Source organism: Apodemus sylvaticus, chromosome 21, assembly GCF_947179515.1.
Source record: "Apodemus sylvaticus chromosome 21, mApoSyl1.1, whole genome shotgun sequence".
Taxonomy (NCBI): domain Eukaryota; kingdom Metazoa; phylum Chordata; class Mammalia; order Rodentia; family Muridae; genus Apodemus; species Apodemus sylvaticus.
The window spans coordinates 24,234,543-24,257,021 of NC_067492.1; the positions used below are offsets into that span (position 1 = coordinate 24,234,543).

Genomic DNA, 22,479 nt, shown 5'->3' on the forward strand with positions numbered 1-22,479 from the left:
TAGCTAAGCCAAGAAAGGAGGATCATGGGACTAAAATTCTTCCTCCTTTATTCATCATCACCCACACAGCCATCAGCCACATTCGTAACTATTTAATAAACCTATAACCCAGGCTGCTTTTGGCCCTTAAACTAGGCCCTCACTGCTCCAGGCATGAGGCCGTGCAGCGTGACAGAGCCGCCCGGCAGCCACGGCTACAGTAAGGCTGCTACAACCTTTTCATCTGCCGCCGCTCCTGTCGGCGCTGTCGTTTTTCATTGAGTTCTGGTGCCGGGGCCCCGCTGTCTGCTGTGAACCAGGGGCCCAGCACGTTCACCCACAAGAGGTAAAGGGCCCGGCCTGGAGCCTAGGAGAGAGAAGACAACTTGAAGCTACTTGCAAAGACTGGCAATAAACGGAGAGGGTGAAGTTCTCTCTCTCAGGCCCACGTACCAGAAGCCAGAAGGACCAGATGTACAGGGAGAAGCAGCTGAGCACCTGAACAATGGCTGTCAGTAGGATCACGTCCTTAAGGTGCCTGTGGATAAAGGGAAGGCTGCCAAGGATGGTGGGATGGTGGTGGGCCTCAGGGCTGCCCCTTCCATACCATTTAGTTGTGAGTCTTGGGCTGTGTGGGCCCCGGCGCCCCAGCCCTGGGGCCGCTCACCTGAGCTGGCGATGGGGGACACTCACTCTGCCATGCCCTGCTCCATGTTCAGGTCCATGCCACCGTCCATCAAGGACCCGTCCTCGGAGAAGGACGCCCGAGCCATCGAGCTCATAGAGTGGTAGCTGGCCCCATACACCGCCGAGCTAAAGCCCAAGGCCATCTGTAGAGCGAGAGTGAGAATATCACAGGCTAGCCATCCACCCTCCGCGCACACTCCTTTCCCAGGATGAGGATACTTACCCAGGCCCAGAAGGAGGCAGATGAATAGAACAACACCAAGGTCACGAGGCAGTAGATGGCCTGCGAGCAAACATGGGATCAGGCTGGAGCTAAAAGCCACCCCTCCCCATTCCCCAAATTATGGGCTTTCCTCAGCTCTGGCCAAGATTTGAGCCAGACTAAAGAAACCAGGTGGTGGAAGACCTCTATTTCTGAGTCAGACAACTCTTAAACTCTTAAACGCCCATCAGTCCAGGAAGAGAAGCCTCAGTATAACACTCAGTTACTTAAACTCAGCTGGGGCTCTCACTTATTTATTGTTGTTTTGCTTTTGTTTCCCTTTTCATTTCTTTATGTTTTCCTTCTACTTGTAGTTCATATTTTCTTCTGTGCTTGGCTACTTTTTAAGAAACGGTTTAAAATACATGTTACGAGCTGTGCCTGGTACCACAGAGGTGACAAGAGGGCAATGGATCCACTCAATCCCAAGGTTGCGAGCTACCATGGGGGTGCTGGGAATGGAACGGAGGTCCTCTGTAAGAGCAGCAAGTGCTCTTAACCACTCAGCCCCTGGATGCCACCGGTGGGGTGGGGTGGGGGTGGGGGCGGGGGTGGGGGCGGGGGTGGGGCAGTGTTTGCTGGTGATGCTGGTACAGCCTAGCCAAGGGCTCTGCTACTGAGCTATATGTGCTCTCATTCTCTTGAATAAGACTTCAGTCTTGTTGTGATGCTCTGGTTACCCCTGAACACTCTGACCTCAGTCTTCCAAACAGCTAGAAATACAGTTATATACTGTAACTCTGGCTGGCTGCACTTATTAACCCCATCTCCCCTTTTCTTTTTATCTTTTCTTTTCTTTTTTTTTTTTTTTTTGCGATAGGATTTCTTTGTAGCCCAAAGCTAACTTCAAACCGCCCATCTTCCTGCCCGAGCTTCCCTAGTGCAGGAATTACAGGCTTGTGACTGCCTGCCTTCATTTCTTCCCAACGTTCTCTTTTTGGAGCCTTGGCTGCCCATTTCCCAGCACTCCTAACCAGACAGGAATGAGAGGGCAGAGAAAACACGAGGCAGGCAACTTACATTGGCTCCCAGGATGATCCGAAGGTAAAACTTGAGAGTTTCTTTGTTTTCTTCAAATATCTGCTTCTTCCCTCTTGTACCCACTTTACCTTTGGGCTGCAGAGGGATGATGAGATGCTGTCAGAGCTGTTTTGCCTCGGTCCTCCTCACTCCCTGTACCAGCCTGGTTACCTGCAGAGCTTTATCTGCACCGCAGCGAAGTGCTTATCGTGCTTTGTCAAACCTAGCAATCCCTGAGATGCCTACCACTCCTCTAGCCCATCTTCCTACTATAGTTAGGACATCATCTTTACTGTATCCCCAGTTATGATCGCCTAATGCTCACCCCAAAACAATTCAAGTTATGTTAGTATGTTTTTTTGGCTCTCCTGTTGAGGTTCAGCTTTGGGTTGAGGACCTCTCCAGAACTCCAGCGGAACTTAATGGCGTCCCTCTCCAGTCTCTAGGGTAGTAGTTTAGATCTGGAACTGGCAACTACCCCCGCCCCCGCTCGCCCTAGCCTCCGACACTAGTTCTGGTATAGTCCTGCACTGCCACTCTTCCCCGCTCTCCCCGCATCCCGTGGGTTCTAGCACGGTCCATTGGATGGCGCCCCTCTCCGGCCCAGTGCCTTATGCCTTCGTGCCCTTCTGTTTTTACTTTCCCAACACCGGGAAATCTTCGCCGGTGCGGACCCCGCCTTGTCCCTTACCGCCATGGTGCGAAGCAAATACCCAGCCACGGAAACAAGGGCGAGTAACTGGATCTGCAGTCAGTCCACACCACATCGGCAGCCCATGCACTTCCGGTACAGAACGAAATCGTCGGATTCTGGGCGGAAGTGGATTCCATTTCCTTCCCAGACCTCGCCCCTGAGACGGTGGGACTACACTTCCCAGAAAACCTTGCGTGGGGGCGGAGACGGCAGAGATGCGATGGCGGACTCGCTGCCTCTGGAGGTGAGAGGAAGCGAGCGGTCCTTCAGGCTTGGGTCGGGGACAGGTCCCCGCCTTCGGGGTCCCGAGCTTTGGGGAAAGGCTATCTGACAGCTCGCCCGGCACCTCCCGCCAGGCGGAAGCGAGCCGCCCGGCGGATCCCAGGACCTGAAAACTCTGGGTAACGGCCCTCTTTGGGGCCACTTCGACCCCTTCGATTGGGATACCATCCCCTCTTTGCCCACTGGCCCCAGAAGATGGCTGCTCTGTCACCTCAATGAGGACAGACTCTGCCCATCCCCTTCCCTTGACATGGCCGTTCCCTCCCCCTCAGTTCTAGAAGATGTCCGCTCCACCGTCCCTGAAGGGTAATCAATTTTATCCCCATTGGCCCCTTGGAATGGTCGTTCCATTTCGTCCGCCCCTCCCCCACCGTCCTCGCGGTTGGAAATAGACTGCCCCCGCCCTATCAGTTCTGGGGAGCATACCCGATGTCCTTAATCTAAGACAAGCCTGCTCCTCATTCTAGACCCCTAATGATGGCTGCCCCATGGGATGTTTGTTCCTTTAGCCGGGGGCAAGACTACTCTGCCCTCGTGGGCAAGGAGATAGAGATACAGGCTTTGTGTCTTGTACCTTTTTTGAAATGGCTTCTCTATCCGGTTTGCCCTGAGTGTTGGCAACCCCCTCTCATTGCCCTAGGAAGGCAGGCCCTTCCTGTGAGTCGTGGAACACTTCCTTTCCTTACATAGAGCCATCAATGACATCCTATTCCCTTTTGGCCCCAGAAGGTATCTGTTCATCCCTGTAAACCCCTTGGGTGACCAGTAGTAATAGTCCTTTGGGGTGTTTTTATGGGATGACCACCCCATCCCTAGCTCTACCTCCTTTATTAATGCTAGAAAGGCATTTCTCAGGTTAATGAATTATGTATGATCCTTTCCATTAAGACATGTCTCCCTTTAACATTGCTCCGCGAGTCGATCGTTCAGAAGCTAGGTCAGCCACTGTCTTAGTCCAGTCTTCCCTCTTAGCCCCCTAGGGATGGGGGCTTAGTTAGCCCAGTCCCATCCATACTCTTCCTCTTGCCTTTCCTCTCTGGTCCTAGTCATTTTCCTCTGAATAATAATCTCCTCTATCTCCTACCCCTTACCCGAGCATACCTTTGGTGAAAGTAGAGGCAAAGGACTCTGTGTAATCCAGTAAATATTGGGTGAGTCCTGCCTATGTGCTTAGCATCTAAGAAAGGAGAAAACACAATGAGGCTAGTAAAGTCACTACTGAAGGATTTCCCAGAAAGAGCCCCACATATGGGAAGAGAGATCAGTATGCTGGCTTGGTAGGGAGGTGGGCTGGGGATGTTCTGGGAGCAGCGGCCCAGCCAGGCATGGAGGTCCAGCAGTGTGGACCCTGGAGCAGAGAGTTGTGAGAAAGGGTTTCATTAGGGGCACTGAAACTGGACGATATATGGATGAACAAGGCTGAACATAGAAGGAAGCTGTGAAAGGAAGCTAGCTCTAGGGGATAAAATTTGGAGCTGTTAATATGGTGAAGCTGCAAAGGTATAAATCCTAGTAACAGCCATCTAGTCCCTGTAAAACTGATCTAGATTGTTTAAAAATACCTTCACTTCTTCATATACTTCAGATACTGAAGCTGAGAGAAGTCACACGCTTTGGAGTTAGTCTCCTGGGAAGTAGTAGAGATGGTATTTGGGGAGTTTGGGCTAGCCTTGTCTAAACGTGAGTTTTGTGCGTAGAGAAAGGAAGAACACAAGTCCAAGTGTCACTGGGACCTCAGGTTGGGAGTGCAGTCGGCACTGAAGGGTAAAGTTGGACTGAGGACAGACACCACTTTTGGTTGAGATTAAGGTTGAGAGCTATTTGAGTATAGGACCCGGAAAAAATTGGTGGTGCTAGACTAATGCTTGGTTAATATGACAACATAAAGCTATTGAATTTTTGAGTATTCCTATACCAGTAAACTGAAAATAAAAAGATTTAACATTGGGAATCATGGAAAATCCAGAAATAGGATGTTAGCATGATAAAAGCCTAGAAAACATTGTCTTAGGATGAGGAACAATTCTAGAAGAAAAGGGCAGTTAATAGGAAGTCGTTCCTGGCCTTCAAAGTGACCCCTTTCCCTCTTCCAGATAGAGCTACCAACCCCACCACCTTTAGACTCACAGAGCATAGTTAGAGGGAAGAGTTGAGTCTCCCTCTAATTTGTTGTGTCGTCCTCCCTTAAACTGGCTGAGAAAACAAGCTGGTAATGGAGAAGATGGGGAAAGGTAGGGGTCCCAAAGCTGGTCATCGTGACTCACACTCACAGTTCCATCAATGAGATATAATTCTAGTTGAGGCAGGAGGATGGCTGTGCCAGAGGAAGCCAGTCTGAGAGCATAGCGTTCCAGGACAGCCTAGGTTGCACAGTGAAACCCTGTCTAAGGGAAAAAGTGACTTATGCTCTAGATAAGCAATGCTGTCTTGTAATTTCCCACAAGAACCTATTTAAATCTCACAACAGTTGCCATTTTACAGACCAGAAAAACAGGGCTCAAGGAAGTCAACTTCCAGGGGGACTTGGACCAGGCTTGTGTAGGCAGGGCTCGGGCTGTTTCTACTACACTGGGTAGGAGTGGTCATTATCACCTGTCCTCAGAAGTGGCTCATGATAGGTTCGTTCTCACGAGGTATGCTTTGAGGCTGGAGAAGGAATGCCAATCCTTGATGATGCTTTGGATCCAAGGTGGACTAGAAGCCAGTGCTCTGATGTCCTCAGACCCAGAGGGGTAGGTTCTAAAGCCCTTCTGGTCCTAACAGCTTCAAACGCCTTGTCTTTCTCCTTCAGATGCTCACTTACATCTTGAGCTTCCTACCTCTGTCAGATCAGAAAGAGGCCTCCCTCGTGAGTCGGGCCTGGTACTGTGCGGCCCAGAATGCCCTTCGGGAGGTAAGGTGTCCACCTCACTTGGCCCATTCTTACTTCTCCCTGTCTTCTCCTTCTCGTGGCCCTGCTTATCCGTCATCTTTCCAGCCATCTGTACTTAGACATTCGTACATAGTAGGGGTACAGGGCTTGGGGTGCACAGGTGAATAAAACCACATCCCCCTAAGAAGCACACTCTCCAGTGAAGGAAAGTAACCGCGTGATACCGCGTGCTTAGTGCCACATCACTCAATGAAAGCGTGAAACCCAGAGAAGGGCACCAAGATGAGACTGTCTGTGCAGTGGCATCAGGATGGGCCTGAGAGAAAGGATGGGGACATGTGTCACTCTTTCTAGAACTGGCATCAAGGTGTGGAAATTCTAACTGGATTAAGTTTTGTGTGGGGGATGTGGTAGGAGAAGAGACAAGAATGTGGTCAAGACTGCAAGGTGGCAGATGTACCAGGCAGCAGGGCTTGGACTTTCTTCTAGTTACTACTGTGGGGTCTTTAAGACAAGGCTGGAGAGATGACTCAGCAGTTAAGAGCACTGACTACACTTCCAGAGGTCCTGAGTTCAATTCCCAGCAACCACATGATGGCTCACAACCATCTGTAATTAGGATCCAGTGTCCTCTTCTGCTGTGTCTAAAGAGAGGACAGTGTATTCACATAAAACAAATCTTTAAAGAAGAAAGAAAGAAAAGGTAAGACAGGCAAGGACAGTGTGAGCCACGTCTCAGAGCTCTACAGTGCAGAATGGACTGACTAGAGGGCGACATGGAGGCGGGATGCAGCCCAGCCTGGAGGGCAACACAGACATCGGTCGTGTCTGAAAGGCAAGCAGTTTGATTTAATTAATTTTGCTTTAGTTATCAGTGAACTTCATTTTTTTTTTTGGTCTCATTAGCTGTTTGTGCTCTTTATCCCTTAGCTGGCAGGGTCTTAGTAACTTGCTTGCCCTTTTGTATGAACTTTTTATATATTAAAAATAAATTCTTTAGCTGGGCAGTGGTGGCGCACGCCTGTAATCCCAGCACGTGGGAGGCAGAGGCAGGTGGATCTCTGAGTTCAAGGCCAGACTGGTCTACAGAGCAAGTTCTAGGACAGCTAGGGCTATACAGAGAAAAAGCCCTGTCTCAAACAAACAGAAAAACAAAACAAAAGATTAATTCTTTATATATTTGTTAAAATATATTTCTTTTTGCTCTTTCATTTTATTGGTAGATAGCTGTTTTTATATATGAGATACAATATTAAGCTTCCATGTTGCCAGTTCCTTTCTTTTTCTTTCTTTATTGGTTATTTAAAGATTCCTTGCCCTCCAGAGATTTCATCAATGCATGCTCATATTTTTATTCTTTTAAAGAATATATCTGATTTTTAGAGTAGTGATTGGTTCAATAAAAATAAAATTTATGTTTTATGGTTTTAATGTTTTGTTTTCTTTTTTTTTTTTAATTTAATTTGGGAGTGGGGGAAGTGTCTTACAATGTAGCCCAGGTTAGCCATGAACTCAGCAATCTACGAGCCTCAGCCTTCTAAGTGCTTAGATTGCATACATGAGCCACCACGCCCAGATTGGCTTTAACTTTTATTGGTGAGAATTATGTTTCATTCATGAAACTTTTTAAAATTTATATGATAAAAGGGTGAAGCTGATCTGTTTGGTTTTCAAGTAACTCCTACATAATTTGTATGTAACCGTTCGTGTTAGGTTGGAAACCACCTCTGTTACATATGAAGTGTGTACATGTGAGGAGAGCCTGTGGTTGAACTGTCTATCTGGTGTCATGGGTCTTAATGGCTGACGGAATTTTATTGGACTTGTTGAGGAATTTACAGTGTGAGATATCCAGATGACAAGATTGAGTTGATAATTGAATATCTATATAAGACATTCAAGGGAAAGATGTGGGTAACAAATCCAGACTAGGTGTCATTGAAGAAGGGGAGTGTGAAGACTGTAGCCCAGTGGTGGAGGCCTGACTGGAATGAATAATGCCCTGTGTTTTAGTGGTACTCAGCTGGAGCAACTGGAAACTGGAAAAAATAGATGGAAGAAAAGCCCCAAATCTGAGTAGCTCCACCCCAGGGAAAACTACATGTAAGGAGCAGAGGAACAGCAGCCCGAGCCTGGGGAGCATTTACACCGCTGAGAGGGTCATTAATGATGTCACGTTCCATAGAGAGACTGGCCACCTAAAGCTCACGGGCATGAGCTGTCCTGTTGAGTATGGTGGCACACGCCTGTAATCCCAGTCCTTCAGAGGAGAGGTGGGAAGGCCAGGAGTTCAAGGGGTGTCACCATGCCCAGGGGGATACAGGCAGTGGGTGCTAAGATGGGGGCAACTTGGATGAAGGGAGTTCAGAGTGTAGGAGAAGCGTATTCAGGGATAGATGGTGGATTCAGAATTGGATATTTTTTGTCAGGGTTTCTATAGAGTTCCACAAAGCAGGGTGTTTTTTTTTTTTTTTTTTTTTTTTTTTTTTTTTTTTTTTGGTTTTTCAGGACAGGGTTTCTCTGTGTGGTCCTGGCTGTCCTGGAACTCACTCTGTAGACCAGGCTGGCCTCAAACTCAGAAATCCGCCTGCCTCTGCCTCCCAAGTGCTGGGATTACAGGTGTGTGCCACCACCACCCAGCTCGTGGCTGAGATCTTAATGGCTACTGTTGTAGAGCTGGCATTGCTACCTGTGAACTCCAGATCATGTTGACAAAGACCCTGCTAGGTCAAGCACAGTGAAAGGCCAAGCTATAGGTATACAAGCATTTTAGGCACTGTATGCCACCAGTACTATATCCCAGAGAGTAGTCTTCAGAGCCCGCCCTCTAAGACCCAGATGTAGGCAGGAGGAGCAGGAGGCACCTCCATAAGCCACTGGTACCATGGAAGATAGCCAAGTACAGCAAAGCTGGGACGAAATCATGCCAAGCCAGGGTAGGATACATAGACTATATGACGTCTGATTCCCCCAATCCTCCCTGTCCTGTGTATTTAATCCTAATGCACCCCAAATAGTAAAGCAGGAAGGGGCAGTGCCCCTTCATGCCTACTGCCCTGGACGTCCTTGGATTGGTCACAGTGGAGCATAGTCTCCCCACTGCTGTCCTGATCATAGTATTTAACTCCTCCAGAGACTAGGACTTCTGAGCACCAGGCTGTATTTCACTGCAGTTTTCTGGATTGAAAGCAGGTCGTTTGGACTCCTGGGCCAAGCCGATGGGAGCATTCTTCTATTAGAGGGCCCTCAAAACCTGTACAGAAGCCTCTCTCTCACTGTGAGATTTCACTAGGTACTAAGTCTTGCTCTCTGACAATCATGGGCTACTTGTCATTCTTGTTGTTGTTGTTGTTTTGTTTTTTTGGATTTGGCTTTTTTGAGACAGGGTTTCTCTGTGTAGCCCTGGCTGTCCTGGAGCTCACTCTGTAGTCCAGGCTGGCCTCGAACTCAGAAATCTACCTGCCTCTGCCTCCCAGAGTGCTGGGATTACAGGCGTGCGCCCGGCGCTACTTGTCATTCTTAAAAGTGGGCATGTCCAAAGTGACCACAATTGCTCATAAAACGCTAACACGGGGAGAGGAGGCCCAGGCTTACTTGTCAGCTGTGGTGGAGTGGCTGCGGCTCGAGCAGGTATCCTTCTAATGCTCCTCGAGCCTCCGAAAGCAGTTTCTTAGGGCCTGGAAAAGAAGTCCGGAATCTTTTCCAGGGGCCTGGAAAAGCAGAAGCGGAATCTGCTTGCACCTGCCTTTCAAAGAAGCAGATGTTAAAATACTCGCCCCACCTATTCTCTCCAGCTGATGTCCTGGAGCAGGCTGTGCTCTAGGCTGCCTGGCATGATGACAGGGGTAGGGGTCACTTGGGGCGTGGCTCAGTTGGTTGAGTACTTGCCTAGTAAAAAGTCCCAGGGCTGGGTTCCCAGTGTTACATAAAGCCTTAAGAGTAGTAATGCACGCCTATAACCCCAGCACTTGGGAAGTAGAAGCTAAGCTAAGTTCAAGATCATCTCCTGCTACATAGCAAGTTCAAGGACAGCCTGAGCTATGTGAGACCTCATCTCAAAACAATTTGAAACAAAGCAAAACAGAAAAACCAGCAGGGACCAGGTATGGTCTCAAGTATCCTCTCTCCCCAAGAAGCTGGAAATCCTCTGTTCCAGACCCTGCCTGTTTGTCTTGTGTCTGCCAACTGTGGACTGCATCCTGGGGTTATTGCCAGTGCCCTCTCTTAGCTGTTTGTCCATCTTGTTCACAGAGAGCTAGTTTAAAATGGCAGAACATTCCTGGCTGCTTAAGCTCTCAGGAAGGGAAGGCAGCTGAGCTCCTCTGTGCTTGTAGCTATTAGCACAGAGTGGCTCTTAGGCTCCTAAGCCACGTGACTGGTGGGGTGTGCGCTGCCTGGGCAACTGAGCTGCTCCCAGCTCCTCCAGCTCTGGTTCACTCAACATTACACCGATTCCCATGCTGTGCAGGGCTTCTTGGTGGCTGGAGTCAGTTGGCTTCCCTTTTCTTTCTGCAGCCTTTCTTCTCTGAATTTTTCATCTCCTTCTCCAGTTTGTCACACTGGGAACTTCTCCCTAGTTCTCCTTAAATTTGAAAGAAGGACCTGTGACCTGTGGTGAGTGCTCATCTTCAAGGAGCAGGGGAAACCACAGTCTAGAAGTGGGATCCCGGAAGGGGATCCTGGCCAACTTCTGATTCCTCTGAGAAAGACCAGGAAGATGGACCCTGGTTTTTTTTTGTTTGTTTGTTTGTTTGTTTTCCTTTTTTGAGACAGGGTTTCATGTGGCCCAGCCATGTCTTGACCTGCTATGTAGCCAAAAATGACCAAGAACTTCTGATTCTCCTGCCTCTACCCCTAATACTGGGATTATAGGAATCTGTCACTCTGCCTGGTGTCTGTAATGCAGGGTATCGAACATAGGGCTTTGTGCTTGACCACCATCTGCTCTACCAGTTGAGTTACAGTCTCAGCTTCCAGTTCCTGGCTCTTCCTCATGCTGGCTGTTTCTGCTAAGGAAGAAGCCAGCTGCTCCCCCTTACTAGGGATGGGTTGTGAGGGCTGGGAGGACACTGCTCAGGTCTGCAGGACGGCCTGCTGCTTGTCATTGCTGCCTTGTCCATGTCCTGGTGGCCGTTGTTCTGAGGGATATGGAGAACAGGGGCGTTTTTTTGTTGTTACCGACAAAGGTAAGTGTTTTCCAGAGCTCAGCCTTCCTGCATCAGAACCATGCTGATAGAATTAATGCCTTCTTAAAGAACCACTTTCCTGCTACCTAGGCGACAGGTAGGGAGATTAAACTAGGTGATTTTTTTTTTCCCCCTGAAGATCCAACTCAGCCTCACACATGCTAGATAATACTCTCCTCCTGAGCTGCATCCCTGAGCCCGTGGGTAGGATTTGGAAGTCCAGCTGTTCCTCCCCCACTGCAGATCAATTCCATGCAGATTGTACTGACTTCCCCTTAACTCCTTTTGGTATGAGATCAGGGAAGGTGCTATAAAAACATTTCCCTTAGTTGAGTGCTCCCAAACTCCTGCCTAAGCCATTATATTGCCACATCTTAAATCTGAACTGAACTCCTGTGTTGTACCCCAACTCCAAACATGAACTTCTCATTCTCTTCCAAGCACGTCCATTTTAATGTTCTTGGCTTCTCTGGGGTTTATCCTATGTTCTGCTCCTTGCAGAGATGTGATATAGGTGTTCCAGGCAGCTACACATGTTAGAATACACACATGCACATGCATGTGCAGGCACACTCCTACTTACACTACCTGCAAATATTCATGGCACTCAGACCACCAGGGGAGTAAGCTCAGTGCTGATTCCACTGGATTCCAAAGTGATCCAGTGCCCTGGTACCTGGGTCCCAAGAAGCTGAGTGACATCTGCTGCTCTTCTGCCTTCCAGGCCGCTCAGTGCTGTTTCTGTCTCTCTAGAAAGCCCGGGAAGCTGGCTGCTAATGTCAGGATCCTGGCTGGGTTCATGGATCTCAAGATCTGAAGCTCCACAGGACTGGGATCCAGCATCCTTAGTCCTGCCCCCATGCAGGAAGGCATCACCGGGTGTCCTATAGTCACAGCTTTTCCAGCATCCTTAGTCCTGCCCCCATGCAGGAGGGCATCACCGGGTGTCCTATAGTCACAGCTTTCCTGTGCTCAGTTAGCTCACTTTCCACACTATCCTTGTCCCTCCTGGGCATCCAGCATAGTCCTTCGCTCAGCTTACTGCCAGCCCCAGAGTCATTTTCTTTCAAATGCAGCATAATTTGTCTTCCTACTTGCTGCCTTGTTTCTCTTCCCAGTTCCCACTTCCTGCCTACACCCTCCTCAGGTACACATGACACACACACACACACACACACCAGGGGGTGCTCATTGTAGAAGGGCCTTTCTTGACTGTCTTCAATCTCTGAGAAATCTAACCTCAGGCTTGCTGCTACCCTGTAGACAAATGTGCGCTACAACATTCCTGTGTCCCCTGCCTCACTCTCAGCCATCAAGAGTTTGGGCCTCAGGGGCATCTCATGTGTCAGCTTAACCAATCTGGATGGCTCGCCAGCTTCGCACCAGGTCCTGCAGTCTGTTGCTTACCACTTAGGCCCACACCTGGAAAGCTTGTGCCTGGGTGGGGGCAGCCCCACAGAGGCGTCCTTCTTGGCCCTGATCCTGGGATGCCCAGTCCTTCGCACGCTTGATCTCAGTGGCTGCAACAGTCTCTTCACATCAGGCACTCTGCTGGCTCAGCCTGAGACAGCACAGTGTGTCCGAAAGGCATTGAGTGGCCTCCGTGATCTTAACCTAGCTGGCCTGCGTGACCTGACTGACCTCAGCTTCAACCATCTCAGTGGTTGTTTCCCCAGCCTGGAGCGCCTCTCCTTGGCCTACTGCCATCTTACCTTTGAGTTAGGCCCAACCTGGGGCTCCCTCAGCCCCCAGGTTTCCTCTCCCTCCCAGCTGTCCTTCCACAACTTGCTACAGTTCATCAAGGAACGAGCTGGAAAACTACGTGCTCTAGACCTCAGTGGTACTGGTTTGCCACCTGAGGCCCTGCGAGCCCTCGGCCAAGTGACCGGATTGAAGCTGGAGGAGCTGAATTTGCATAGCTGTAGAGACCTCTCGTCCGAGGCCGTGGCCACCCTGTGCCGCCAGCAGCCTGGTCTTACTTCCCTGGACCTTAGTGGCTGCTCAGACCTGACTGATGGGGCGCTCTTGGCTGTGAGCCGAGGCCTACGCCACCTGCGGCACTTGAGTCTGAAGAAACTGCAGAGACTGACAGATGCAGGGTGTACAGCCCTGGGGGCCCTGCATGAACTGCAGAGCCTGGACATGGCTGAATGCTGTCTGGTGAGCGGTCGGGAACTGGCCCAGGTCCTAGGCTCGGTTCGCAGAGCACCTCCTGCACTGACTACCCTCAGGCTGGCGTACTGCTCTTCCCTGAAGGTGAGCTACTTTCCCTCCCTTACGTTTAGGGCACCTGAGGGAGCTGGGCCTGTACCCCCAGGGAGAGGCTGCCCAGTGTTTGCATCGCAGACATAGTAGTTAGGAATGAATTTGAGACATGGTTTGGAAAAGAACAGGAGCTTAGACAGATGACAAATGCCTTTACAGTCTTCACTGGCCAGGCTCCTGAGGTGATCCTGCACAGGATGTGAGTTCTGGATGGAGGAAGCCTAGAAAGGATGTGCTGGCACACACCACTAGCCCTAGCACAGAGGGCAGAAGCAGGCCAATCTCTGAGTTCAAGGCCAACCTGGTCTACAAAGACTTTCTAAGTCAGCCAGTCAGAGAACTCCCCACCCAAAACAGAGGCGTTCTATAGTATTGTACCAACAAAGATAGTCAGCAGGCAGTGGGTGGGGTGGGTCATATCGCTTGAGAGCTGCAGGGTCACTCACCTCTTGGCTGAAGTCAGATCCCTCACAGGGCTCAGCATTGCCCTAAGGGTAGCACTCCAGTCCCTCTTGTGTGAGCTATCCCTTTATCCTACTACTATGACAAGAACATTCCAAACTTAACTCCTATATCAGCTTCATTTCATTCCAAGCACTCTTCTCCCTAACTACTCCTTGGCCACTATTAGAGCTCTGAATCTACACCTGCGTTCAGCTCCTGCTGCCCTCTACCACCCACCTAGTCTTTGTCTTTCGGCAACCCCCTCGAGGCCTCCCCCCCTTCACAGCCCACCCTGTGCACTCCAGACTTTCACAACCAGCAAGGAACCCTCTGGCCGAGGAACCTTATCAGACCCTTGCTGGTGACCCCTGCCAAGCTTGGAGGCAGTGCAAGCTGCTGTTTCTAACCTTTTGTCCTCCTCCCAGGATGCCTCGGTGCTCTCCATGATCCCAGCGTTGGGCCCAAGTCTCAAGGTGCTAGACTTGTCGTCCTGCATGGCCCTCACTAACCAGACCATGCAGGCCATCTGCACCTACCTTACTCACCTGTCGGTGCTGCGCCTAGCCTGGTGCAAAGAGCTCCAGGACTGGGGGCTTTTGGGGTTGCAGGAGCCAAGTGATGAGCCTGTGCTAAGTCCCCAGGTATGAGACATTTAAAGTTAGGGGAGGGTGAGGCGACCTTGGTGACCTTGGCCCAAGCTGCCCTTCTGTGTGTCCTGAATATTTGACAAAACTTAAGAAGAACCTGAGAAGCAGGGGTTTCTTTCCACAGCTACACCAAGAGGTGGAAAATCAGGCTCCGGACCCTCAGGAGCCCAGTTCTGCGCCACAGGGCTCCTCCCTGCTCATGCTTCAGGCTCTGCAGGAGTTGGACCTCACAGCCTGCAGTAAGCTGACTGATGCCAGTCTGGCCAAGGTGTGACTAAACTGAGGACACTAGGGCTGGTGCTAGGGGATTGGGCCACCCACTTTGTGCTTGGAGTCCCTTTCTCTGGTACAAGCAAGGAACCTGGACGGGGCCCAAGCTTTGGGGCCCAGTGCCATTCTCCGTCTGTATTCTTGCAGGTGCTCCAGTTCCCTCAGCTGAGGCAGTTATCATTGAGCCTATTGCCAGCTTTCACAGACATGGGTTTGGTGGCTGTGGCTAGGGGTTGTCCTAGCCTGGAGCGCTTGGCATTGAGTCACTGTAGCCACCTCAGTGATGAGGGGTGGGCCCAGGCAGCCAGGCTGTGGCCCAGGCTACAACATCTCAACCTGTCCAGCTGTAGTCATCTCACAGAGCAGTAAGTGTCTGGCCGCACTGCACTGAGCAGACGGTGCCACGATGCAGGGGCTGGGCTCTGGGCTCACACTGCTCAGGCACTCATCCTGTGCCTCCTTGCAGAACTCTGGATACCATTGGGCAGGCATGCAAGCAGCTTCGAGTGTTGGACGTGGCCATGTGTCCTGGTATCAACATGGCAGCCGTCAAACACTTTCAAACACAGCTGCCTCAGGTGACCTGCATCCAGTCTCGCTTCGTAGGAGGGGCTGACTTGACCCTAACACTTTGAGGCCAGGTCAGTAACTAGCCCTGAAGCTCATCTTCCCTCCCCAATATAGACCTAGCACAGGTCTGTGGACCTGAGTTTGCCCCAGTGCCTCCTGCCTTCCTCTGTTCTAGAATCTTTTCTAAGACTGGATGGAACCAATCCAGGGTTCTTGCAGCACCAGTGTACCCCACTGATGGCGGCAACCTCTTTCCAGCTACACTTGTTGCCATGGGCCCTCTAAAGTTCAGACCCTCAGGTGAGCTGGGCCTGGTGCTGGGGATGGCCAGACTCTGTGCCAGCCTCCTACTCAGACTTAAAGCCTTTGCTGTCTGCCCTACCCCGGGGGATGCAGGGGGTGCATCTCTTCCAACCCACCTGAGCCTTAGCAGCCAACCAACTTCATTGTAAACCTAAACAAGATTAAAAGTCCAGCTTTTATGTCTTCCTCTGATGTCCTCAGAATAAAGGGGTCCTGGCTTCTTCCACACGGGAGATTTTGGAGGCCTTTCCCAACACCCCCTCCTTCTTCCTCTACTCCTTGGGCATGCCCTGCTGCAAAGACACTCATCCTAACCAGACCTGGGAGTAATTGTTCACCAGATTCGTGTGCTGTCTTGGGTGGGTATGAGATAGTTCAGCATGTCTGAGCAGGAGGATGCTATATGGCCATAGAGTCCAAACACTGAACAATGCCACTGACTCCCAGTGGCAGCTCCAAGGCAGTCTTTTCTAGTTGGACCTCCGGTGTCCCCATACTGTGTCTGTCTATCAGTTCTAGAAGTAGCTAGCCCGTGCTTCATGTTGGCATTTGGAAGTGCCATTGTTCTCCCAGTCACCAAACCCAACAGGGACACAAATAAGCCAGCAGGCAGGGTCAGTCTGGTATGCAGGAGATGCATGAACAGAGAAACAGCGCTGAGGGCAAGGAACCTACAGCAGCAATGAACTTAGAGGGTCAAGGAAGGCAACAAGGCAGTGAATGTGGCAGAAGGGGCACAGAGGTCAGATGCAGACTGGAGTTGGCTTAGGTATGGAAGGTATGTGTAGGCTCTGATGGAATATAGGGAAGATGCTAGCTTGGCTACAAGAACCCTGAGGACCAAATGGAAGGACTAACCAGTTCAGTTCATGGTAACACGAATAACATGGTAACATGACAACAGAACAGTAGTGAGGTATTGAACAATATAGGACATGTCTTAGTTACTGTTCTATTGCTGTGATAAAATATCATGACCAAGACACTTATAAAGGAAGGTATTCAATTCGGGGCATGCTTACAGTTTCAGAGGGTGAGTCCACAGCAACCATGGTGGGGAATATGCTGACAGACCGGCATGATGCTGGAGCAGGAGTAAGGAGCTGACATCCTGAGCCGCAGGCAGCAGGCAAAGAGAGCTAGACTGGGCCTGGTGTATGCCTGGGACACACCTCCTCCCACAAAGCCACACCTCCTAATCCTTCCCAAACTGTTCCACTAACTGGGGACCAAGCATTCAAATATATGAGCCCATAGGGGTCATTTTCATTCAACCATCACAGGGAGTATGTCTGACTATACAACCACATCCACTTTGCAGTGCTAGAGTGGCAACTATTGAGATGCTGAGAGCAGCACGACTAGAAACTAGAAGTCGGGGGTTATTTCCAAAATGGTGGTGGCATGGACAAGAAACTAAGGTACTGAGAAAAGTTGACTATTGGATCACTAACTACAACTGGGACCCCTACTCTCTGTTGCCAGTCTGAACTCAAAAGTACTCTTAAGTTCAGTAGCATTCTGTGCCCAGTCATGGACACTCTGAATATTGTGAATACAGGGTTTTTTGTTTTATTTTTTATGGGATCAAATGTTAATCAGATTTTAATGCACAGTATTAATGACTAGCATGTTAAACACAATATTTGAGGAGTAAGGAATGGTAGAAAGCAGTTACTCAGGATAGTGTAGTAGAGCTTTCAGCCTACCCTGTGGGGGTACTGGGTTGGGATTATTTGTCTTAGGGGCCTGGAGTCTTTGTTTTGTTTTGTTGCTTTTTGGGTTTTTGTTTTGTTTTTTGTTTTTTGAAGACAGGGTTTCTCTGTGTAGCCCTGGCTGTCCTGGAACTCACTCTATAGACCAGGCTGGCTTCGAACTCAGAAATCTACCTGCCTCTGCCTCCTAAGTGCTGGGATTAAAGGCGTGCACCACCACTGCCCAGCTGGGCCTGCAGTTTGTGGCTGTTGCCTGGACCCATCATGTCTCAGCACTCCTGCCCCACACTCTTGCTTGTCAGATCACCACCTCACTACGATCAGGAGTCAGATCTTAATTCTCTTATGTTGATCTGCCCCTTTCTCTCCCTCACGCTTCTCACCAAAGGTTTCTGCACCCCACAGAAGACAAGGACAAGGGCCAAACAGAATTGAGAAATGGGGGCAGACTATCAGGAGCCTTCTGAAAGCGTGGCTTCCCAACAGACCCTGTTGCTGGAACCTAGGAAGGCATCCATTTAGGGCAGTGCATCCTGCCTTGCTGCTTCTCCTGTCAGCTGGTCAACATTCTGGTCGCTTCTTTGACTGCTCAGATGACAGGTCATCCTTTTCTTCATGTCCAGAACTAAGGGAGGCTAAGAACTGTCTTCAAGAAAGGCAATAGTCCCTACCTGTTCCCACCAACACCAGCCTTCCACAGGTAGTTAGTTAGCTGTTCAAGTTTCTGGTCTCACCTGGTGCCCTTATGTCATTTACTGTGATGACATGTGCATGTTTATCAACAGGTTTAGCCGACAGGTTCAGAGTTGATTTGACACACACCTATAAGCCAAGCTAACTTTATTTCTGCTAGAGGCTGTGCTGGTCAGGTTGTCTGTGATTCTCAACCCTTTTTGTGGCTGCTACAGCAGTATCATCTGTGGCCTAACTTCAGTCAAGGCTCAGTGATACTGTAGTCATAGCAGAAGTTAAAGTTGGTAGGGGGCGGGGGAACTGGGGGCGGCTGCTCGGGAATGGGCACATTTTCCAGTTCCAACAACCGCAGCTTGGTCTCCACAGTGAGCAGCTGCTCCAGGTCCAGCCGAGTCTGCTCACTGCCCATGGTGCCGCCCAGCAGGGCACTCAGCCCATCTGTCCACAGGCAGAACTAAGGATGGACGGGGCCGACTCTGTGAGGCTGGCCATCTGCTCCCCTGCGCATGCGCCCCGCAGCCCAGCCCACGCACTTACATCCCGTTTGGAGGGGGCGATGAAGTTGAGGTACGCTTCTTCCTCCCCACGGTCATAGCTGATGGAGAAGGCCAACTCATAGAGGTCCTAGGGAAGTGGGAGTAAGGACACCGAGCAGGAAACAAGCAGAAAGGGGCAGGTGGGCGGAGTCTCTGACCCTGCTGCAGTCACCTTGTTCTGCTTCCCAGAGCCCTTCTCCCGGACATGGGGGCAGTCCTTGCCCATTAGGAGTGTCCTGATGTCTGCCACAGGGACTGTAGAAAAGATTGGCTGACTATCATGGCCCAAGGCCTGCAGGGAGAGGAACAGGTGCAGGAGCCCTAGCCCGCCCTCCTTACGCTGTTCAGGTAGGCTTTCTAGGGTAGGTGGGCCGGCACCCTCCTCCACGTCCCCATACTGCAGTACTTTGTGGTTTGGGGATAAACAGCAAAACCATAGCTTGTCTGCAGAAGAGAGAGGAGTGACGAGAGGGCTCTGACCCCAGATGACCCCCCCCCCACACACACCGTTGGCCCATTCAGAGACCCTGGCGTCTCCGGCTGCTGATCTTGCGGAAGAGCATTCCCTCACAGAGTCGGAGCAAACGCTGCTGGCGGATTAAGCCCATGAGCTCTGGCTTCAGTTTTTCTCGCAACTCCCTGGATGATTGAGAGCCATTAACGAGGGCTGACCTGGAGCATGGCCCACAGCGCGCTGGGAAGGTGGGGGCTGAGGCCGCGGGTCCATACCAACTTACAGTATAGGAGGGGCCAGCGTGCCCTCCTGGTGCAGACGCTCTGTCTGCCGCAGCTTCAGCACTTCCCCATAGGTGAGGGCATTCACTTTGGTTCGAAAGAGCTCCAGGGAGGTGGGCTTCAGAGCCAGGGTGCGGGCTAGCTGCTCCCGAACCACTTGCATTACCTAGGACCACCCAAGCTTAGAGGAGGGCCCGTGTTCAGGACGGCTTCCCAGGGGACCCCTGCCTGTGTTTCCACCCACCCACCTTGTCAAAGTCCTCCTGGGTTGCCCGCATTTCCTTCCAAGTCTTATTCAGCAGCTGGATAGCCACACAAAAGAGCTCATGGAAACTGTGGTCTTGGCCGAAGAACATGGGGGAGAAGTCCTGGGCTGTCTCGGAGCCTGGGGCAGGGGGGCAGGAGGGGCTCAGGGAGAATGTATCTACAGCCCCTGGCCCTCTCTGCCCTTCCGTCCCTGTCCCCAAATACACCGGACCCCGCCCGACTCACAGGGCTCCCCAACGTGGAGCAGCTCACACAGCAGCACCGTCAGCTGGATGCTGCTCCGGGCAAAGGGGCACTCGTGCTTGTCCTCCCGGCTACTGTTCTCCAACACGAACTACGGCAGGGGGAAAGAGAATGGGAACCAGCTCTCCATGGAGACGCTGGTGGAGCGGCCGCCGTGCCCCTGCTCCAGCCTGTTACTAACCCGACTGTATGCACTGGGTGCATGCCTAGAGAAATAGAGCATGTTGTCCAGGGCCAGCAGGCCAGGGGGCACGCGCTCCAGGTCCTGGGCTGGGTTGCTGTTCTACGGACGAGAGTGCAGGAGCTCAGGAAGGCCGTGGTCCTAGAACAACTGTAGCCTGGATAGAGGTTTGGGTGGGAACTGAGGCAGGGGTAACTCACAGAGAAGCCCAGCTTGCGGAACTCTCGGACACACAGAGACCGGCGGCGGTCAGCACTCAGCCCTGTGCCCGAGGACTCCCCCTCTGGCTCAAAGGCTGCCTGGCGCAGGGCCTGCAGCTGGTCCCGCTGCTCCTGAAGTTAATGGGAAGGGGCATGTCAAGATCATAGAGACAAAGCAGAATGCTAGGTAACCCTCCAGCCTTTGCACGCCTCGCACCTGGCTGTAGGGATCAAGTGGGGTCCGCATGCGAGGCTCCAGCAGCTCTAGGGTAAGAGCCTGCAGCACATACAAGTGATGAGCCATCTCGTCGCCCATGGGCGCCGCACTGTGGATGATGTTCTGGAAGACAGCCAGGCTTGAGTGAGACCCCCGGGGAAAGGAAGGCTGGGGAGAGGGTCTCCCTGGCCTGGTCATCCTACCTTGTAGATGAACTGGCGAAGATTCTTCTTCCGTAGGTGGTCAAGCATTTCCTGCAGTGGGTGAGAAGGGTTTAGATGATGTTTTGCTCTCAGCTGCACATACTAGCTGCTGTTCTTCATTTAGTCCCCGTGGAGTCACCTTACGTTCAGCGGGGCTGGCGCCCTGCAGCAGGGCTGTCAGCAGGGCCATAGCCTTGGTTTGCAGCTGGTGGTTCATTCTGTGGCAAGAGGAAGAACAGGCTCAGCTCTCCATCTGGGGTCAGCACTGCCTCCCCTGTTCACTTTGTACCCTAGGGGCTTACACCTGCAGGTGTGCCAGCAGCCTGTCTAGTGGCACCTCACTCTTCACCAGCTGGCCCAGGGCGGGGCTGCTCAAGGTCACGCTCTCCAGCAGCCTGAGAGCCAAGGGCTGCACCGAGGCATCCATCAGGTTCATGTTTACATACGAGACCACCTGGAAGGGACGAGGGTGTCGTGGTGAGGGCTAGATGCTGGCACTGCTCCACTGCCCCTGGAAAAGGACACATACCTTCCTGACAAAGGGGGTACTGAGTGTCTCCCAGGACACCACACCGTGTTCCATGAGCTCCAAGAAGGCCCTTAGACCAAGGGCCAGCATCTCCCCGAGGCTACAGAGAACATCTGGGGATGAGCAGGATTAGAGCAAGATTTCCAGGCCCTCCCATGTCCCCCAGTCCGCCTGGGCCCTGTGCTCACTCATCCCCATTTTCAATGATGGTGCTCAGTTTCTGAAGCCCATCACGACTGATGACCTCCTGGGCAAAGGTCATGTCCGAGGCCAGTAGGACCAGGTTTCTCAGGGCTTCACAGCACCCTTCACGACTTGTATTCTGCAGCCTACCCAGTAGCTGCTGGGCCTTCAGGTCCTGCCAGGAGCAGTAGAGGAGAAACGACGTGGTTAGAAAATGTTAGCCCAATCACTGGAGCTGTGATGGTCTGGGCGTCCACTAGGTGGGGCACTAAGGAGCTGGGACCAGCTGCAGAGGGTACTAGGCGGTAAAGTTACCCAGCAGAAGGGTAGGAAAGGAGAGGAGAGGGCTGAAGGGAGCATTACTGGGGCAGTGCTGAGACACAGGATACTTCCATTCTTGATCTCCAAGCGGTTCTGGAAGGAACAGCAGAAAGGAGCGCAGTTAAGGAGGGCTCTGTGAAATAATCACCTGAATTGTGGGGTGGGGGTGGGCGTTGTCAGTAAAAGAGCTCACATTCAGAGCAGGGAGAATGAATATATGGAATCAAAACCAGGTGGGTTAAAGGGATCCTGAGGAATGTGGGGCTAGGAGAGGCTCACATTCTCTGTGATGTATTTCCTGTGCCCATCGGCAAACTGCAGGGCATAGTGCTCCGGGTGAGTCAGGCTCCACCTGTGGGGCAGGAAGCTGCCAGGGACGTCCAGGAGCTCCTCTCCCACCCGCCCCTCCCCCACTTTGCCCAGGCTCGCGGCACTTACGCGTCACACACCTCCTTCAGTACAGTGGCCAGGGGCTTTGCCTGCAAGTGGAGTTGTCACTCAAGGTGCGAGGGTAGGGAGTTGGGGTAAGGGACTTCTGGGAGGGGTGGGCCAGAGGGGAAAGCAACAACCCAGAAACGCGAGGCGGAGTTTGGACAGTCCCATCGACCTGGTCTAGCTGGATAAGCTGTGGGATGGCGTCAGACATCTGAACAGCAATCTTCACCACGTTCCGCGGCGGCGCCATAGTCCAGCCGCCGGCACTTGGCACTAATGTGCCGCCTCCCGCCGAGGGGGCACCTGGTCTGGGGTCTAGGAAGACTGTCTTAAAGCCTGGCTTCGGTGGCCTGCACTCAACAGTTCAGGCTCCCACTCCTGATCCGGCTCCGAGGCCTTCCCAAAGGAGCCTGTTCCGGGTTAATCTCAGAGGTAGGAGGGTAGGACCCCGCCTGCCCTGACCTGCTCCGCCCCGCTGAGGCCCGGCCCCGCCCCGCCTCACGCCAAGGTGCAGCAGGTAGAGGCTTCGCAGCAGCCACA

General features: G+C 51.8%; 3 protein-coding genes across 7 annotated transcripts; 1 reads left to right on the plus strand and 2 right to left on the minus strand.

The window, feature by feature from the left end:
- Window positions 1-31: 31 nt before the first annotated feature.
- On the minus strand, window positions 32-2,759 carry Tmem208 (transmembrane protein 208). Of its 2 annotated transcripts, XM_052166404.1 has the most exons (6): window positions 2,640-2,758; window positions 1,949-2,044; window positions 890-949; window positions 673-809; window positions 433-517; window positions 32-346 (listed from the first exon to the last, which is right to left on the minus strand). In XM_052166404.1, the coding sequence occupies exons 1-6, from the start codon at window positions 2,643-2,645 to the stop codon at window positions 209-211; spliced, it is 522 nt and encodes a 173-aa protein (XP_052022364.1). In that variant the 5' UTR covers window positions 2,646-2,758; the 3' UTR covers window positions 32-208. The 2 variants fall into 2 exon arrangements, with proteins under 2 accessions (XP_052022364.1, XP_052022365.1); XM_052166405.1 differs by lacking the exon at window positions 32-346 and having other exon boundaries at window positions 434-517; window positions 647-809; window positions 2,640-2,759.
- A 17-nt stretch (window positions 2,760-2,776) lies between these two features.
- LOC127671561 (leucine-rich repeat-containing protein 29-like) lies at window positions 2,777-15,673 on the plus strand. Of its 3 annotated transcripts, none has more exons than XM_052166401.1 (8): window positions 2,777-2,886; window positions 5,716-5,817; window positions 12,292-13,238; window positions 14,117-14,332; window positions 14,463-14,606; window positions 14,756-14,973; window positions 15,075-15,249; window positions 15,354-15,673. In XM_052166401.1, exons 3-7 carry the CDS (start codon window positions 13,125-13,127, stop codon window positions 15,241-15,243), a joined length of 861 nt encoding a protein of 286 aa, XP_052022361.1. In that variant the 5' UTR covers window positions 2,777-2,886; window positions 5,716-5,817; window positions 12,292-13,124; the 3' UTR covers window positions 15,244-15,249; window positions 15,354-15,673. The 3 variants fall into 3 exon arrangements, with proteins under 3 accessions (XP_052022361.1, XP_052022360.1, XP_052022362.1); XM_052166400.1 differs by having other exon boundaries at window positions 2,797-2,886; window positions 12,246-13,238; XM_052166402.1 differs by having other exon boundaries at window positions 2,797-2,886; window positions 12,777-13,238.
- Window positions 15,674-18,019: 2,346 nt separating this feature from the next.
- Elmo3 (engulfment and cell motility 3) lies at window positions 18,020-22,477 on the minus strand. Of its 2 annotated transcripts, XM_052166397.1 has the most exons (20): window positions 22,112-22,477; window positions 21,943-21,983; window positions 21,784-21,856; window positions 21,547-21,597; window positions 21,189-21,358; window positions 21,001-21,100; window positions 20,774-20,925; window positions 20,611-20,689; window positions 20,472-20,522; window positions 20,269-20,391; window positions 20,052-20,183; window positions 19,852-19,953; window positions 19,653-19,761; window positions 19,409-19,545; window positions 19,163-19,326; window positions 18,952-19,064; window positions 18,765-18,869; window positions 18,598-18,680; window positions 18,427-18,513; window positions 18,020-18,343 (listed from the first exon to the last, which is right to left on the minus strand). In XM_052166397.1, exons 1-20 carry the CDS (start codon window positions 22,187-22,189, stop codon window positions 18,131-18,133), a joined length of 2,163 nt encoding a protein of 720 aa, XP_052022357.1. In that variant the 5' UTR covers window positions 22,190-22,477; the 3' UTR covers window positions 18,020-18,130. The 2 variants fall into 2 exon arrangements, with proteins under 2 accessions (XP_052022357.1, XP_052022356.1); XM_052166396.1 differs by having other exon boundaries at window positions 18,598-18,869.
- Window positions 22,478-22,479: the final 2 nt, after the last annotated feature.

What these genes read in the sequence shown, in the direction of transcription:
- Tmem208 (XM_052166404.1), bottom strand. An exon ending in CTGCCTCCTTCTGGGCCTGG is followed by an intron (nt 810 to 889) that starts GTAAGTATCCTC and finishes CTCGCTCTACAG; the next exon opens with ATGGCCTTGGGCTTTAGCTC. An exon ending in TCTGGTCCTTCTGGCTTCTG is followed by an intron (nt 347 to 432) that starts GTACGTGGGCCT and finishes TCTCTCTCCTAG; the next exon opens with GCTCCAGGCCGGGCCCTTTA.
- LOC127671561 (XM_052166400.1), top strand. Translation starts at nt 2,863, where the DNA reads ATGGCGGACTCGCTGCCTCTGGAG. An exon ending in CCCAGAATGCCCTTCGGGAG is followed by an intron (nt 5,818 to 12,245) that starts GTAAGGTGTCCA and finishes GCTACCCTGTAG; the next exon opens with ACAAATGTGCGCTACAACAT. An exon ending in TGTAGTCATCTCACAGAGCA is followed by an intron (nt 14,974 to 15,074) that starts GTAAGTGTCTGG and finishes GCCTCCTTGCAG; the next exon opens with AACTCTGGATACCATTGGGC.
- Elmo3 (XM_052166396.1), bottom strand. Translation starts at nt 22,189, where the DNA reads ATGGCGCCGCCGCGGAACGTGGTGAAGATTGCTGTTCAGATGTCTGAC. An exon ending in CTGCTGGCACACCTGCAGGT is followed by an intron (nt 20,690 to 20,773) that starts GTAAGCCCCTAG and finishes CTCTTGCCACAG; the next exon opens with AATGAACCACCAGCTGCAAA. An exon ending in CAGCAGCCGGAGACGCCAGG is followed by an intron (nt 18,870 to 18,951) that starts GTCTCTGAATGG and finishes TCTCTTCTGCAG; the next exon opens with ACAAGCTATGGTTTTGCTGT.